Genomic DNA, 14,861 nt, shown 5'->3' on the forward strand with positions numbered 1-14,861 from the left:
ACTGGGCAAACTGTTTAACTAAAATAGTTTTTTAATCAAATATCCATTACATTCTTCTACTGCAGCTTTGCCTAGGCAGGCAAGATAGTTTGTACAAACACTCTGACTTCCTCAGTGTGTTAACTGAAATTAGAAGCATATCTGGGTTGATATTTTAGGCTGTTCTCTAAATCTGGATGTTTTTCCTAACCGTAGCCATCCTTTTCTCTTTGGCACATACAGGGTTTACCCTTAAACCCATAATATGGTAATGGAACTTGGGTTGCATGTGTATCATTTCCTTTGGGTTGGCTCACGCAGGTAACTTCCAGTACACAAACCAGGCAGTGGGTTTGTGGCGCTCCCTGAGGCTGCTTTGCCCCCGGTCTCTATGTGAACAGCTCAGCTTTCTTCTTGTCAACTAGAGTATTTAAAGGGTGGAAGAGCTACTAAAAAGGTAGCGTGCTGTTTTTCAGTGGTTGCTCACTTCACTGAGTGAGCAGAGCGCAAACTGGAAACTTCCTCCTGATCACATCATACAAATCGTGGGGCTAGAGCAATGCATTCAGAGCTCATCACGGTATACAGTGTTTGCATGTGTAAATAGGAAGTTTTGTGGTAAATTCATTGCAACCAGCTTTCACAGCTTGGCCTGTTGTATCTAAATAATTTTGAGAAGCTTTGGGATAAAAGGTATTGTACTTATGTATGGGGTTATTGATAACAGAACTCAAGAATTTCAGAGTTGTAGTGCCCACAACTGTATCTCATCACTTGTATTGCACCTATAAACTAAAGCATTAAATTTAACAGTATGTCTATTATTTAATAAAACTACAAATGTTCAGCTTGCCTAAATTGTGGGTGCTGTATGAGCATCATAACTTTAACTCCCCTGACTTTTTCTTAAAGACACCAACCTTAACATTATACTAACATATTTTATTTAGTGCATGAAAGATTAATTCACTAATTTATTTTAATGAGAAAAAGCACAGATCTTTAACTAAAACATAATGAATAAAATATTAAACAGATTAAAGTGCATGTCCTCCGAGAATTCACAGATTCTCTACATACTCTTAGATATCTATTATCTGCCTAAAAACTGTATTAGTTTCCAATAGTGTATTGGAAATACACTATTACAGGTTTTAAACTTCTGACTGAAGTCCGAGCATGTCATCAAAATGTCAGCAGAGCCTGATTTTACTAAGCCTGTGTTAACTCCTTTTTTGTACATGAGTGATTTGAAAAGTCAAGGTTTTACAGCTGACAAGCCCGAGCTGTAGGTTCCAAAATGTATGTGAGGAGTGGTATGAATATAGATTGTATTTTTGCTGTTTGGTGATGCTATAGGCCTAGAACCAATGCAAGAATAAGACCTGAAAAAAATGTTATCGTCTGTCTGTCATAGGCTGCTGGAGGAGGACTCTCCGTACTTTTGTATGTCAAAAATCAGAATAAAAACCACTACCAAGTATTACCTTCATTTGCACTTTACAAATGTATACACACCAGGAAAGCATCAACTTGCCAGGTCTGGGGTCTAGGCATAAACTTAGAAGCCACAGAATTGAAACATTGCTTTTTCTTTTTTTTTTTTTATTTGACGTGGAAACATATCAGAGCCGTATATTCAATCCTGTTCCTCCAGTGCGTTCTGTTAGTACTTAGTACTCTCAGTCTGTAATACTCCAGTTCTTACTTAGAGTCTTAGCCTTTTCTAGAAGAATATTTTAAGTGTTTTTAAGTGTATTTATTCAATTACTTCCTATTGATACACAATTCTGCATGCTATTGTTCAATAAGAAAACTGGACTTTGAAATATATTCCTGCCTTAAGGAACTTAGATTCTTGAAGCCCAGGCAAAGATCAAAAACAAAAAAAAAAAGAAGAAAAAAAAAAGAAAGAAAAAAAAGAAAACAGCAACAAACTTTGCATGCTGCTGGAAGATAAGAATTTAAAAGTTTCACAGAAGTAGAGTTACCAGAGTCATTAACTAAAGGATATTTAAAGAAAACATGGAAATTTACTTTAAAAAGGCACGAGGAAAGAATTAATTAAATAAAACATGGAGCAACTGAGAAGGAAGCCTGAGTCCTGAGAAGGAAGACTGAGTCATAAGAAGAAATGTTGATAAAGATACAAACTAAAGTACACTTCCAGGGTTAAATCTTGAGTCCTCTGAGGAAAATATCAAGGCTCCAAATGAATTTTATCAAGGCCAGAATTGACCAAGAGAGAACTGGGAGAAAAGAGAGAGCTTAGACTGAGCACAAGAGGAAAGAAGGACTTGTCTGAGCCTGGAAGCTCAAGGAAGGCCCTAAATCATTATGTCAGTAGCAGGAAAAGAAGAGTCAATGAAGGAAGAAAGTTGGCAAGATTTTGGGTTTGAAATCAGCAGGAAACAAAGCAGTGGTATGGCTTATGAATAGTTTGGTACATTAACTATAATTAGCAATAAGCCCATGAATGCTTAGTACCGTTAAAGATCTTTGTTCCTTTGTATAGCACAGTAGGTTTTGGATTGCAGTTTATAGCAGCATAGATTGATAAAATGCCATCAAAATTTGACCTACATTGACAGTAACATTTAAAAGGCCTTACAGCCTCTGGACTTAAGCTTATGTTTGTAGTGGGAATCAACAGCTAAGCTGTTACCAAACAGCCCAGTGTTTCAGTTTTGGTTGTGTAAACAAGCTGGCCATGTAAATGCTCTGGCTGAAGTTTGGGAAGTAATGGATACACAAGATACTCAGCAGAAGTTAAATGTTGTTGAAGAACAAACTTTCTGTAGAAAAGAGACTCTCGGTGATTATCCTGGTAGATGCTAGTATTCGTAAGCTGCAGGACAAATTTTAGCCACCTAGATTTTATACTCCTTGTTTAATATGGCCTGTAAGCATTTCTATAGCTATTGTAGCTATAGAGCATTGTAGCTATAGCTTGCTTTATAGAATTGATTCACTAAGAATAATCAGAAAAGTAGCAAACTAAAAATTCACAACTACGTTTATTTAAATCTAACACAAAATATGTTTAACTAAAAAGTTTCATCTTTACTATAAAAATGGGGTTTCTGCAAAATAACTTCAGGACAACTCCTTCAAGGACCCTTCTCCAATGCATGTTGTTTCTGCTGTTACAGGGAAGAGAAGGTGTTGTTTTACAATGGTCAGAAGCCCCAAGAGCAGAGGAAGGGAGAGGGAGGGTGGGCAAGAGCACCGTGCTCTTGGATTGGCCTCTGCTATGTCCCAAAACCTCGTGAATGCACATTCCCAGTGTTGCAGACTTCCAACGCAAAGAATGGATAGCACTTACTTCAGATCAAGAGAAATAATGCACATCAATAAGAAGAAGAAAAAGAAGGGAATAAAGAGTTGTATGACTCAGACGCTCAGACTAACATAATTCAAAAGGAGGATCCCTGCAAGCTGGCGGGTGTTCAGTCGCACTAATTATGCTATAGAAGCAATACTAGTATAATTTCACACTTGCAAACCTACTTTTGTGATTATTAGTACGTAGCTCCACTAATTCGAAATGTATCTTGAACCAAAATCATCCTGGTGAGCGTAGCTATGCACACGCTGTCTGAAAAGACTGTGATATAGGGATTCGTATTTCATCTTTTGTGCCTCTCCAAAGGTGTTCAATATGTTGCTGAACCAAAAATACCCTGATCTGGTTTGTAAATGCTTTGAATGAAAACAAGCAAAAAACCAGATTTATCCAGCCAAGTATTAGACCTAAGTGAGGCTCTTATGTCAGCATGTTTGCTAGAAACTTCCCACATAAGTAGTGGAAAATAACAAACAACTCCAGAGGTGCTTGTGACTATGCAGGGGGAGAAGTGGGCCTCCACTGCAAACAGCAACCCATGGTCTAATGGGATTGAGGATGGGCCCTTGGCCATGGAAGTTTTTGTTATGGCTCTGTTGTGGCTTAGCATGGTCAAATCTTGCTGTGCAATTACATCAGGGTACTAATAAGAGAATTGTGTTTATGACTTCAGGTTCCTCAAGATGAATGGACTGGATACACTCCACGAGGGAAAGATGATGAGATTCCCTGCCGACGAATGCGTAGTGGCAGTTACATCAAAGCCATGGGGGATGATGACAGTGGAGACTCAGACACAAGTCCGAAGCCATCTCCAAAGATTGCTGCACGGAGAGAGAGCTATCTCAAGGCCACCCAGCCATCCCTTACAGAGCTCACCACCCTCAAGTAAGTCCATGTTTTACTACATCATATAGAGCTCTGCATTAAGACATACAGTTTCTGTTCCTATTTGTTTCTACTTTACTTCTAGGTACCAGTTAAGGAAAGTATTTAAACAAGTGCGTTCAGTCATGCTTATTTTTGGTTGGTTTTTTTCTGAACAAGGGTAGATTTTGGAACGTATTTCAATTTTATTCTGGAAAGGGACTCTACTACCTATGCTTTGAATTTGCAAAGTATTTCAGCCTGTTAGTGTTAAGTGTGTATTCAGGTATGTACAATAGGTCTGTTCTTTAAATACTTTGCTGAATTATAGCTTTGGCCTGTGAAAGCTTTGCATAATTGTGTATTTATATATACTCAACATGTGAAATTAGCCCTAAGCTAGTCTTTACAACTCATCAGAGAGCATCTGACATTTACTTAAAAAGAACAATGACTGTCTGAAAATAGACAAATCCATGGTTTTCACTCTTTAATTCACTCAGAATTGCACTGAATTTTGTGGGGAAATATAACCAAAACTGAAAATTTTTTAATTGTTTATGAAAGCTTTAGTCAAGAGGAGTGATGAATTTATGGTTTTTTAATGTCACTTTCTGTTTTTCTTTTATTTGGGCCTTTTAAAAGAGTCACCCAAATTCTCATGAAAATTGCACAAATGTATAATTTTGGTATTCGTGTTTTATTTTAAATTATTCTAAAATGGAGAAGTGCCCTAAAGCAAGAAAACAAATTATATCCATAAAAGAAAATAGTGTGGATTTAAATCAACAATTGTTTCTGTCTGTCTTCTGCAAAATTCATAGCTATAATAGTGAATCATAGTTCAGTGAATCAAAAATAACCTAATTTTAGTATAACTTGCCTAAGGCTGTCGCTTTAAAATGGAAAAAAAAGAGCTGTATCTCTTCTAGTATCCGTGATTAGTGACAAAAGACTCCTTCTGCATTTCCCTCATTAATTTCCTCTCCTTCCTTGTCCTCCTCTACCCCATTTTTTTCCCAGATACCTTATCTGAGAAATAGATTTTAGAGGAAAGTGTTTGATCCTTCTTAAGAATGTCATGCTCTTGACATTAGTGATGAATAAACCAGAAGACAAAAACATGCTTATTGCAGCTCCCCATAGTAGCCTTCCTGACTTTGTCTCAGGGGAAGCCAGGAATTGCTTCTGCTCTGTCTTTCCATTAGTGTCCAAAGGAGAAAGCAGTCTCATTTTCTGCAGGAATTTTCATAAGCTCGCTGGTGCTTGCTCAGGGGATCCAGTGATTCCTCTCATCATCCAGCAGACTTTACTGCATCCTTTCCTGAGTCAAAACTCCTCCTCTGAGATCAGTTATTGCAACCTCTGCAAGGTGAACACAAATGTTACGTACTACCACAAACTCCATAAAGCCATGCTTTATGCATGGACACACTATCAGGCATGGAGCTTATTCTTTTTGAGACTTTAGAAACATATCTTCCATAGTTCCGTAATATACATGTGAAGTACAATGCATCACAGTGAGTATATTTGCTCTTGGTGATTTCTGTTCTCTGTAGATATGAGATTTGCAAAAGAATATGGAATTATTAAAAATAAAAAGTCCTACATGTCACTGTTCACCCACAGAGGATGTTAGATCAGAGGGGCTAGGCAGTAGAAGCTTTTGGGTTTAGCTTTGAAGTCATTGTAATTCAGCAAAGTGCTTGTACAAATACTTCATTTCACATATGTTTTTTAATCCCTTCCTATTCGGGAAGGCTTTTAGGAATGTGCTTAATTTTAAGCTGCACTCCATAAAATTCATGTAAGTTTAGGAGCTATGCAGGAGTAGGATGTAAATCACAGGGTAGATGAAGGAAGGGGAAAATGGTAAATGGTAGTAAAACAAAAAAGAGGACAGAATATGAAATAACTTTTCTTTTTCAATGACTTTTCAGCATAAATTGTGATGAAGTAGAATTATTTCTTTTAATCTGTGACAATACTTTATAGAAATATCTCTTCCTGGGAAACCCTTCCACTTTCAGAGACAAATTGTATAATACATAATTATGCATTGCTTTTATTCCTTTCTGCCGAGCATGATAATTTGGGAATTTTTTTGTGAGAACTAGCCAAGTGCTTGCTCTGGGAATTGAAGTCTCCTGTTAAGCTAGGTCTTTTTTGCAGACTTCTTCATACTTTCTTAGTAGCATGACTTGACCTTGACCATGACATTGCTTGTTCATCCCAGGGCTACCCTGATTACTCTGAGAGTTGTGATAGAGTTTTGCTGGCATGTCGGCCAGAGACTAAATTAGGGCCCATAACTCACTGAATATAGGTCATCAAGCAATTGTGTAATGTGTGATAACAAGTTATTTCCTTGGCTTACTGTTGACTTGAGTCCAATTTGCACCTGAATTAGAGCTTTATGGAAATGAGCCAAAAGCCACTCTAGTCAGCAGGCAGCCTTTTACTGACACTAGTGGACTTTCTAGCTGACCTTGCAGGACATTATTAGCACCTTAAAGCTGAGTGGTATTTCACTCCTTTAATTATGTTTTTCTGTCATTGAAGAACAAGGCACCTTGTGAAAGAGGTGATTGTACAGTGGTAATTGTCAGGGATCTTCTGCACTTCTTTCTGCTACTCTCTCTGTTTTCTGTGTGCAGTCTCTAGTTGGCTTCACTTTCATCTTTGGCAGAGCAAACAACTTAAAAACACGTTCGCTTTGCTTTCACTGTTGTTTTTGAAGGGATTTTTCATCTTGTGGGACTTTTCCTCTCTGAGTAGTTTAAGTCTAATATTGGTCTCACAACCCACGCTGTTCCTCCCACCTACCTACCTACCATTGCTCATGCGCCTACTCTTCTAAGAAAGGGTTTTCGTTATTGCCAATGTTTCTTTTTATATAAGGAATAACTTTTGAACAGCACAACTGTGTCCTATCTCCTTTACGTAATACAAATTTATTTTCCTGTTTTTGCTGAGGCTTTTTTCTTGCTATACCTTACAATCTCACTCCTACAATATTCCTCCCATGCCATGGTTTCCATGTGGTTACAGCACATGTGTCAAATGCTGTGGTACCATTCTGAATAAAGCATAGCTTGCTGTGATCTTGAAATGCACACCTCCGCTGCTGCACTCTCATTATCGTTCCAGGAAGCAAGCAGCTTTTTCTCTCTGTCTTTGCTGGCAGTATCCTCTTGGTGTTTAATCTTTCACAGTCTAGATAAACTGATCCAGCCAAAAAAAAGTGACATTTTCTTGCCCGTTCCTGCGAAGTGACAAAAGCTTATCTTGCACTTGTAAGCAGATGGAAAATGGACTGGTTAGCTAACTTCTAAAGAAGGTGCAGGCAACAAATAACTGACATTTCTATTACAGCTGAGCTTGATTCACGACATATTTCTTCACTATCTATATGTCCATTGGTTATGTTTAGCCTGGTTTATGTTGGAAAAAAAGTATGCAATTACATTATCTGTCCACATGCCAACCTGTTACCTCCACCTCCCAGTAACTTTTGAATCCACTGGCCAACTTTAACCAAGTTTGCTAGAGAGACTGAAGTCTGAAAGATACGAAGTTCCAGCAAAGTTTTTGAAGATCTGTAGCTGGATAAGGCAGAGAAAGATCTGCAGCCATCCCTTAAGGTCTCTTGAAGGAGTATGGGCAAAGTAGCTGGTGAGTCAGCACAAGGTATAACTTGATGGCAGCACTTTCCCAGCCTAAAAGATGAGGTACATGGAAGGGACTGGAAAACTCTGCTGAGGACAAAAGGTCTAAGAGATGGATCCTGTTACCATAGTTTTTCTACTTCATTCTGCCCCTTTCCTCTTCTCCACTGCACGCACTCTCACTGCTTAAAATAAGGGTTCAGGGTCTGCTTCCTAACTGAGTATTGCTGCTACTGTGGGGACTTCAGCCACTTGATTCTTCTGCACTTCATTTTTTTATTTTTTCTAAAATATTACAGCACTTAATGGTAATCCATTTGTGGACATTTTACATGGATTTTGGGTTATGTACAGTTGCAGAATTGTTCCTTTGAACTCATATTTGATCATACAAACTTTTTTCGGAGACAAGTTGTACTCGCTGATCACCAGTGTATTGACAATTTCAATGATCTTGATACTTTGGAGATGCATTTGTAGAACTCATGGAAAAAGGAGAGAAGGAAGAACAGAAATGAGGTTGTTCTTAACAAATCTCTATTTTCAAGGTATGTTAATAGACATGTCATGTTTTTCCAGTCAGCTGTGACTTGGAGAAACACAATTATAAACACCACAAACAGTTTTTAATGGGCACCAAGTTACACCATTGATGATGAAAAGAGTATGTGAGCATATAAGCAAAAAGCATTAGGCTTTTCTCCTTTTTATCCCATGATAAAGAATTACTCTGTGTGACTTCCATCGTAGCTGCGTCTATTCCTGTGATTTACTGCATAGAAGAGTGATATTTAGAATAAACCAACCCATTCCTGACTTCAAAGTTTATCAGAGATATTCCAAAAATAATACCTCAAAATACGTGCATGTTATTTGTGTACACCCCGGCTTATGTTTTTTATGTGCTTATACAAATAACGTAAGTACTTTCTACTTGTATGTTTATAGGAATCTGAAGACAAAATTGTTTTGAAAACCTCTGTGCCATTTTTCTTAATTTCCTATAAAATCGCAGTAAATTATGAAGCTCAATTAAGATGCAGAATGTGGTGGCAAACTTAATAACAGTGACAAAAGCAAGAAGAAAGAGGTAGATCTGATTTATACATCCTGAATTCCAACTTTTCATCACCTGTCTGAGAATTGAGCAGGTCAGTTCCTGGAGGACAAGCCTTCAAGCTGGGGTCAACCTATATTACAAATCAAATCTTGACAGAGTTGCAGGACCAGGCTCTGCTAGGATGACTTGCAAAAAAAATCCAACCTCCCCATTGTTACATAGTATAAGATGTTTCAGATAGAAAATCCCCTGATCCTTGTAAAAGTCAAAGAAATTATGATCAAAATAGTTCTATAATCTGCAAAGCTCCCAAATAATTACGACTGGTGGTAATTTGTGGTGATCAGGAGGAAGGTGATATGCACGCATGGGCACATCCGTATAGACTGATGGGAAGCTAAAGTGCATCATCTGCACTGAGTGACTTAATGGTGAAATTGCATAATGTCTGTTTTCAAACATGATGCTAGGACTGATGTGAATGAAAGGATGAGTGACTGAAAGGTCCAAAAGCTTTTTACACTAAAGACACAGCAAATTAAATGTCACGTGGCAAGGCTGTTGTTAAATGTTACGCGCAAAGCTGGAGGTCATTATACCTTTAGTTTTCCTATAGTGATGCAACACATGCGTTTGTGTACATGCATATCTTCATGGTTCCTCAAACTGAAATATGCAGCTCTCAGAAAACTATGGAACAATATAAACTCTGGAGATGGTTCTCCCACTTTCTCAGCTTTTCTAAAATGCTGCTCTTGGGACGTGTCTGTACTGAGGGAAATGATAAGGGATGTAAGGATAATTGTAGCCTGACACACTGGCTAGGCTGTTCTGGCATTTGAGCAAACTGAAGCTGATGTCCTTATGCTGCACTTCACCATACAGCATAGCATACATCCTTAGGTATGAAGACCATCCTGGTCTTAGGAATGAGGTCCTATTTACTTTAAGGTGTTTCTATATTACTATAACATGCCCCAAAATATCCCCCAGAAAAAGGTGTCATATAAACAAAAGCATACTTTTTTTTAAATGGAGGTGGTGTCCTCATTCTGCTAAAATTAATGAAAATGTCCCATTAACTTCACTGGCCCAGATCACAGACAGAGGGAAGGGAGGGGGAAAACACAAGGTGATGCAATACCTCATCTTCCTTATGGAGAATATTTTTAGGCACATACAGGGAAGCTTGTTAATTTCCTTTCTTGTTGAGTGACTTCCAATTAGGGAACAATGACTTTCCTAATTAGTACAAAAGGAATAAGTCTGATTAATCTTTTATTAGTGTTTTACAGTATGTTTCCAGTACAGTGTGGTTCATTGTTTTGTGTTGCAGTCTCTTTCATTTTCATCAAACCTTTAGCTAGTGAAAGAATTGTTTCCATTTTCCTTGAGGTGCATTTTGTTTGTCTGCTTGAAGGGGGAGTTTTTTGGATTTCCCATGAGACTGGAGCATCTCCATCAGCTTTGGATGTGCAGCCGAAGGAATAGTATTCTCGAGCTATTGTTGGCCTAGGTCGTAACTTTCCCAGCTCGCAGTCACTGACGCATGATATATTACTTAGCTTTTTATTCATATTATTGCAATCCCTTCTCTCTTCTCTCTGAAAGCTAGGGAGAAGCTGTCGGACAGCTTTCTCACTTTTCAGGCTCATGTGTCAGGTATGATTAAGTTCAGTGGATAATTTATAGGTCAGAAGAAAATTTGAAAGGCAAGACAATAAAAAATATATTTATTTTGAGGTAGTAGATGGGCATACCTCTGTAGCCGACGGTTTCCTTATGGCAGCTGACATCTGTTTTGTGTGCATGATATTTAAGGAGCAGAGGATATTGATTTATTGAAGTAACTTAGAGCTTGGAGCTTTTAACGAACAGTTGCAACTTTCCACTGATGGATATATAAAGCATGTTCGGTCAGTTAATGCTTAATATCACTGATGGGCGTATGAGAAAGTTTGTGCCCCATGGCAGCTTCCCTTCTGGGCTTTGTGTCCCCTCACACAAAGGTATGAACACACATGTACGTACAGCACAGAAATGAACCCACTCATCTCACTGTACAATCCTCTGTGGAGACAAGGCATTCCTACAGTTCACTGCACAGTCCGTAGGTAGGATGGGCACTCCTCCTCTCTACTGCTGTGATGATCCTCGCCAGTTTACCTTGCAATGAAACTGAGATGCCCTAGCTATTACAGTTTCACTGCTAGCAGGCATCGCTTATGCCATCGTAAAACTTACCCTTGTGTCGATCCACACCTAGCTCCATATGCCCTTATGCCCTGTTACGTCAGTATTGTCTCATTTGTAGAAATAATGTTATTTCTTGTTTCTCTAAGATGAGAAGTCAGAATTTTGTTGTAATCTGTGACCTATACTACAGTTGTTGCCTGACTTGTACTTCTACCTTTACTTGCTGAAATTAGAGGCAATGAAACAGTTACAATTAACTTACATAAGAATAAACATCAGCAAAAAAAAAAGCCTTTAACTTTGCTAGTCGAAGTGTGATCTTTTGGCAATACTGGAGCAGAGTTTCGGAAGTCGATAATTTGTTAAAGCAAAGCTGCAACCTCATTTAGATGATTGCCTTACTTGCGGAAATGAAAATCCTTGTCCTGTATCTAGTTATCTGGCTCAACTTTGCACAAGATTGAGCTTTATGATAGACATAGCTACAGATGAAAGTGAGGACTTCCAACTTTTTAGCTTCTCTCAGTTAAATCCCGTAAACGTGTATTCATTTTAGAGCAAATGATTTTGGTGAATTCAAGTCCATCCCATTGTCTGTTTTAAAAAGCAAGATCTATCTCTGTACTTTATGGGTCAAACGGGAACTTCTAGGGCTTGCTTTAAGAAACACAATTATAGTCACTGAACCAAGATGCGGTTTTCAGCCATCTCTTTCAGGGTATAGTTTTTACACAGCCAACCTGCTTGTTTGTGTGCAACACTGGTCTTGTTTATTTTTAGCCCTACTTCTGCTCACCTGTTTGCACGGCTGCCTCAGAAAGGAAGTTAATAATGTCCACCTGGGACAGGAGAAGAAATACTGCCTTAGACCGCAAAGACATACACAAGCTATATGTTAGGAAAATTTTCCTAACAGTAATGATAGTTAAGCGCAGGACTGGCTTGCCAAGAGAAATCACTTCAGTGGACATTTTCAAGAAAAGTGTAGAAAATGCCTGTCAGGACAAATTTAGGTATTGCCGATCCTGCTTTAAGGTAGGAGGAGGGACCAAAGGACCTCATGAAGACCCCTCCAGACCTATCTTTTATGAGTCTCTGTCTGTCTTTCTCAGGCTATTAAATATACCCACTATCACTGTTCTTACTTCCTTTTCTTATTTTTTAAATATAAAAATAAAATTCTCATCAGAACCAAATTACTCCTGAAGGCCTGCTGTTGAATAGTAAATATAGATATCTCACCCACAGCAGTGCTGCACAATTCTTTCATGTATTTTAAATGTTATTTCATTGCTAGCATTCTGAAATTATGTTCCGACTGCTGCCAGCCATACCATGCTTGACTCTTGGTATGTGATCTTGTACGATCTGGTTTAGTTTGCTAAGGGGAGCTCGGCTGATGTATTAAATCTGCCATGCAGAAAATTTACAGGCATAAAAAGAGATGTGCATTTGCACAAAATTCAGTCTGGAGTCCTTAATGTCCAATATAACAAGACAAGCAAACAGGCAACAATATTTAAGTTAATTATTCATAATAATTTTCTGTTCTGATCAGCTAGAAGTGTAATATTCTTTCACTGTGAAATGCTGGAGCCCTCTTAGATTAAAAATGGAAAAAGTTAAAATAGTGTATTTTGCCTTGGGTTTAATGTGAAATTACAAGAGAAACAGTGTTTCTGCAGACATGCTTTGGGATCTTCAGTTAATTTGCATCATGTTAGAGTGAGAGAGAGAGACATAAAAGTGAGTAATTGTTCTGCCCTTACAAATAAAATACACTATTAATCTCTAAGTCATGTTGATGCCCAGTCATTTGTTTCTTGTATTTTCTTGTGTTTGTATTACTGCTAAGACGGAGTAACTTTCAGCTTATTTTAGTAATTCTCTGCTGGCTTGGGTGCAGTGTGGGGTGAAGGTTAGGGCCAGGGGGCAGCAAAGGAAGCGTATGGCCCCCGGTAGCCCAGGTGCTGAAGTAGGACAGTATCAAATACCACTCTGCTCCCAGTAACACACGTGAATGAAAGTTCATCTGAAGAGACTTGACTTTTTAAAATCTCCTCTTCTCCTAATGAAGTTCTAAATCTTTTCAGGAGGGGAGAAATTATGGAAAATCCTCAAGTGCTTTCTTACATTGTGCCTGCTTTCTTATTCATCGTACACCACAAAGACAGAGAACCATCATACGATCACTGCTTGCGTTATTTGCTGGTATGAAAAAAAATATTTTTGTTGAAAGCACCTTTGCAGCAGCCACTGAGCTCCTGTGAGAGATTTCTCTGGTTGCATCTGCAGCCAAGTTGCACGGCAATTTCCCATTCCCCTCCAGAAGGGCTGTGCTACCTGACCAGCCTGCACCCCAGCTGCCCAGCGGCTTTGCCTACAGCAAGCCCAGGGACCGTGGAAAGCACTAGCTGTTTTTTCATCCCCGAATGCCAGCAGCCACATCCAGAGCGCCCAAATCCTTCCCTTTATTTAAGTGATGTCAGGGTGGCAGCCATGCTTGGGTTGTGTCTGTGCAGCTCTGCACTGTGACAGTGATATATCATGCTGAAGGCAAGCGCAGGAGCTTTCAGGGCTAGTATATAAATCTATGCTGTTTTATATCTGACAATTGCTATTGCAAATCTCTGCTAAACCTTCATTATTCTCACTTGAAAGGAAACCTTGAAAAACTTCTTTTGGAAGGTAGTCCTCCTTGGGCTAGTCCTAAAAATGTTCACAGTTATTATTTATTACTTTATCACACCAAAATAGGCATAATATAGGCGTTTATTAAAACTTGTAATAATATTTATTACTGTCTGCATAACAAAAATAGGAAAATGTACTAGAATGCAAAATAATACAAGGTTCTGACTTCATTTATTACTTCTACACTTTGTTTTACAAAACTTAAAACTGCTACTTTGCTTTTGTCACATTTAGAGAAAGAATTTGATTCTGAACTTTGCATAAATCTCAAAACCAAGGATACATACATAATGCAGAAAGCTTACAACCACTCCGAATGAAATGGTGTCCATGACGACATCGACTGAGTCATGACTTCATCTCATAATATTTATGTTTGTAGCAGTGATAGAAATTATATTTATAAATGCTGGAATTTGCCGGGGGGGAGCAATTTCTGACTTTGAAAAGGTCTTTTTTCCTTATTCTAGTGGGATGTAGCCAACACGTCATTCAACCATCCTCATGAAGTTGCAGTCAAAGATGTTACAAATCTCAGAAACGTTGGCGGTGTCTAATCAATAGGGTCCAATCTAAATGTCTAGCCATGGATTTCAGTCTGGTGCAGGATCTGTTGGACTCATCTCAGTCATGTGGCTGTAAGAGCTGTGAGACAACAGGGCTTTGGCAGAGATTTGTTGCTCAGACTTGTTTGAAATGCTGGTGAGTCAGGCTGTGCCACTGCAGTTGTTCAGTCATTTACTGTTGGGTAGAATGTCATTTCTGGCAGAGCAGTACCTCTCTGTCTATTACTTCCCCACCCTCTACTTAGAGATCATTCGATTTGGGGCACAAGTTAATTGCTGTTTACCTGTGATGAACAAATTTGAATTGAGAGGGAGTGGATGATGCCTTATTCAAATAAGATGTTAGACTGACAGTGGCTGGAATGAATGTCAGCACTATGTCACTATTTCTGTTGTCCCTTTCTCTTTTCTTTTCTCTCTCTTTTTCTTTTTTAAGTGATTCCTTAATATTCCTAAGTAATAATCCTCAGTACTTAGCTAAG

General features: G+C 38.5%; 1 protein-coding gene across 3 annotated transcripts in view; it reads left to right on the top strand.

The window, feature by feature from the left end:
• DLGAP1 (DLG associated protein 1) overlaps positions 1-14,861 on the top strand; it is a 267,016-nt gene that overhangs the window by 134,448 nt on the left and 117,707 nt on the right. For all 3 annotated transcript variants that reach the window (XM_075495684.1, XM_075495685.1, XM_075495686.1), the window contains one exon: positions 3,999-4,213. In XM_075495684.1, the coding sequence (XP_075351799.1) occupies positions 3,999-4,213 (215 nt within the window). The remainder of the gene's footprint in view (positions 1-3,998; positions 4,214-14,861) is intronic.

This window comes from Mycteria americana, chromosome 2, assembly GCF_035582795.1.
Source record: "Mycteria americana isolate JAX WOST 10 ecotype Jacksonville Zoo and Gardens chromosome 2, USCA_MyAme_1.0, whole genome shotgun sequence".
In the NCBI taxonomy this organism is placed as follows: Eukaryota; Metazoa; Chordata; class Aves; order Ciconiiformes; family Ciconiidae; genus Mycteria; species Mycteria americana.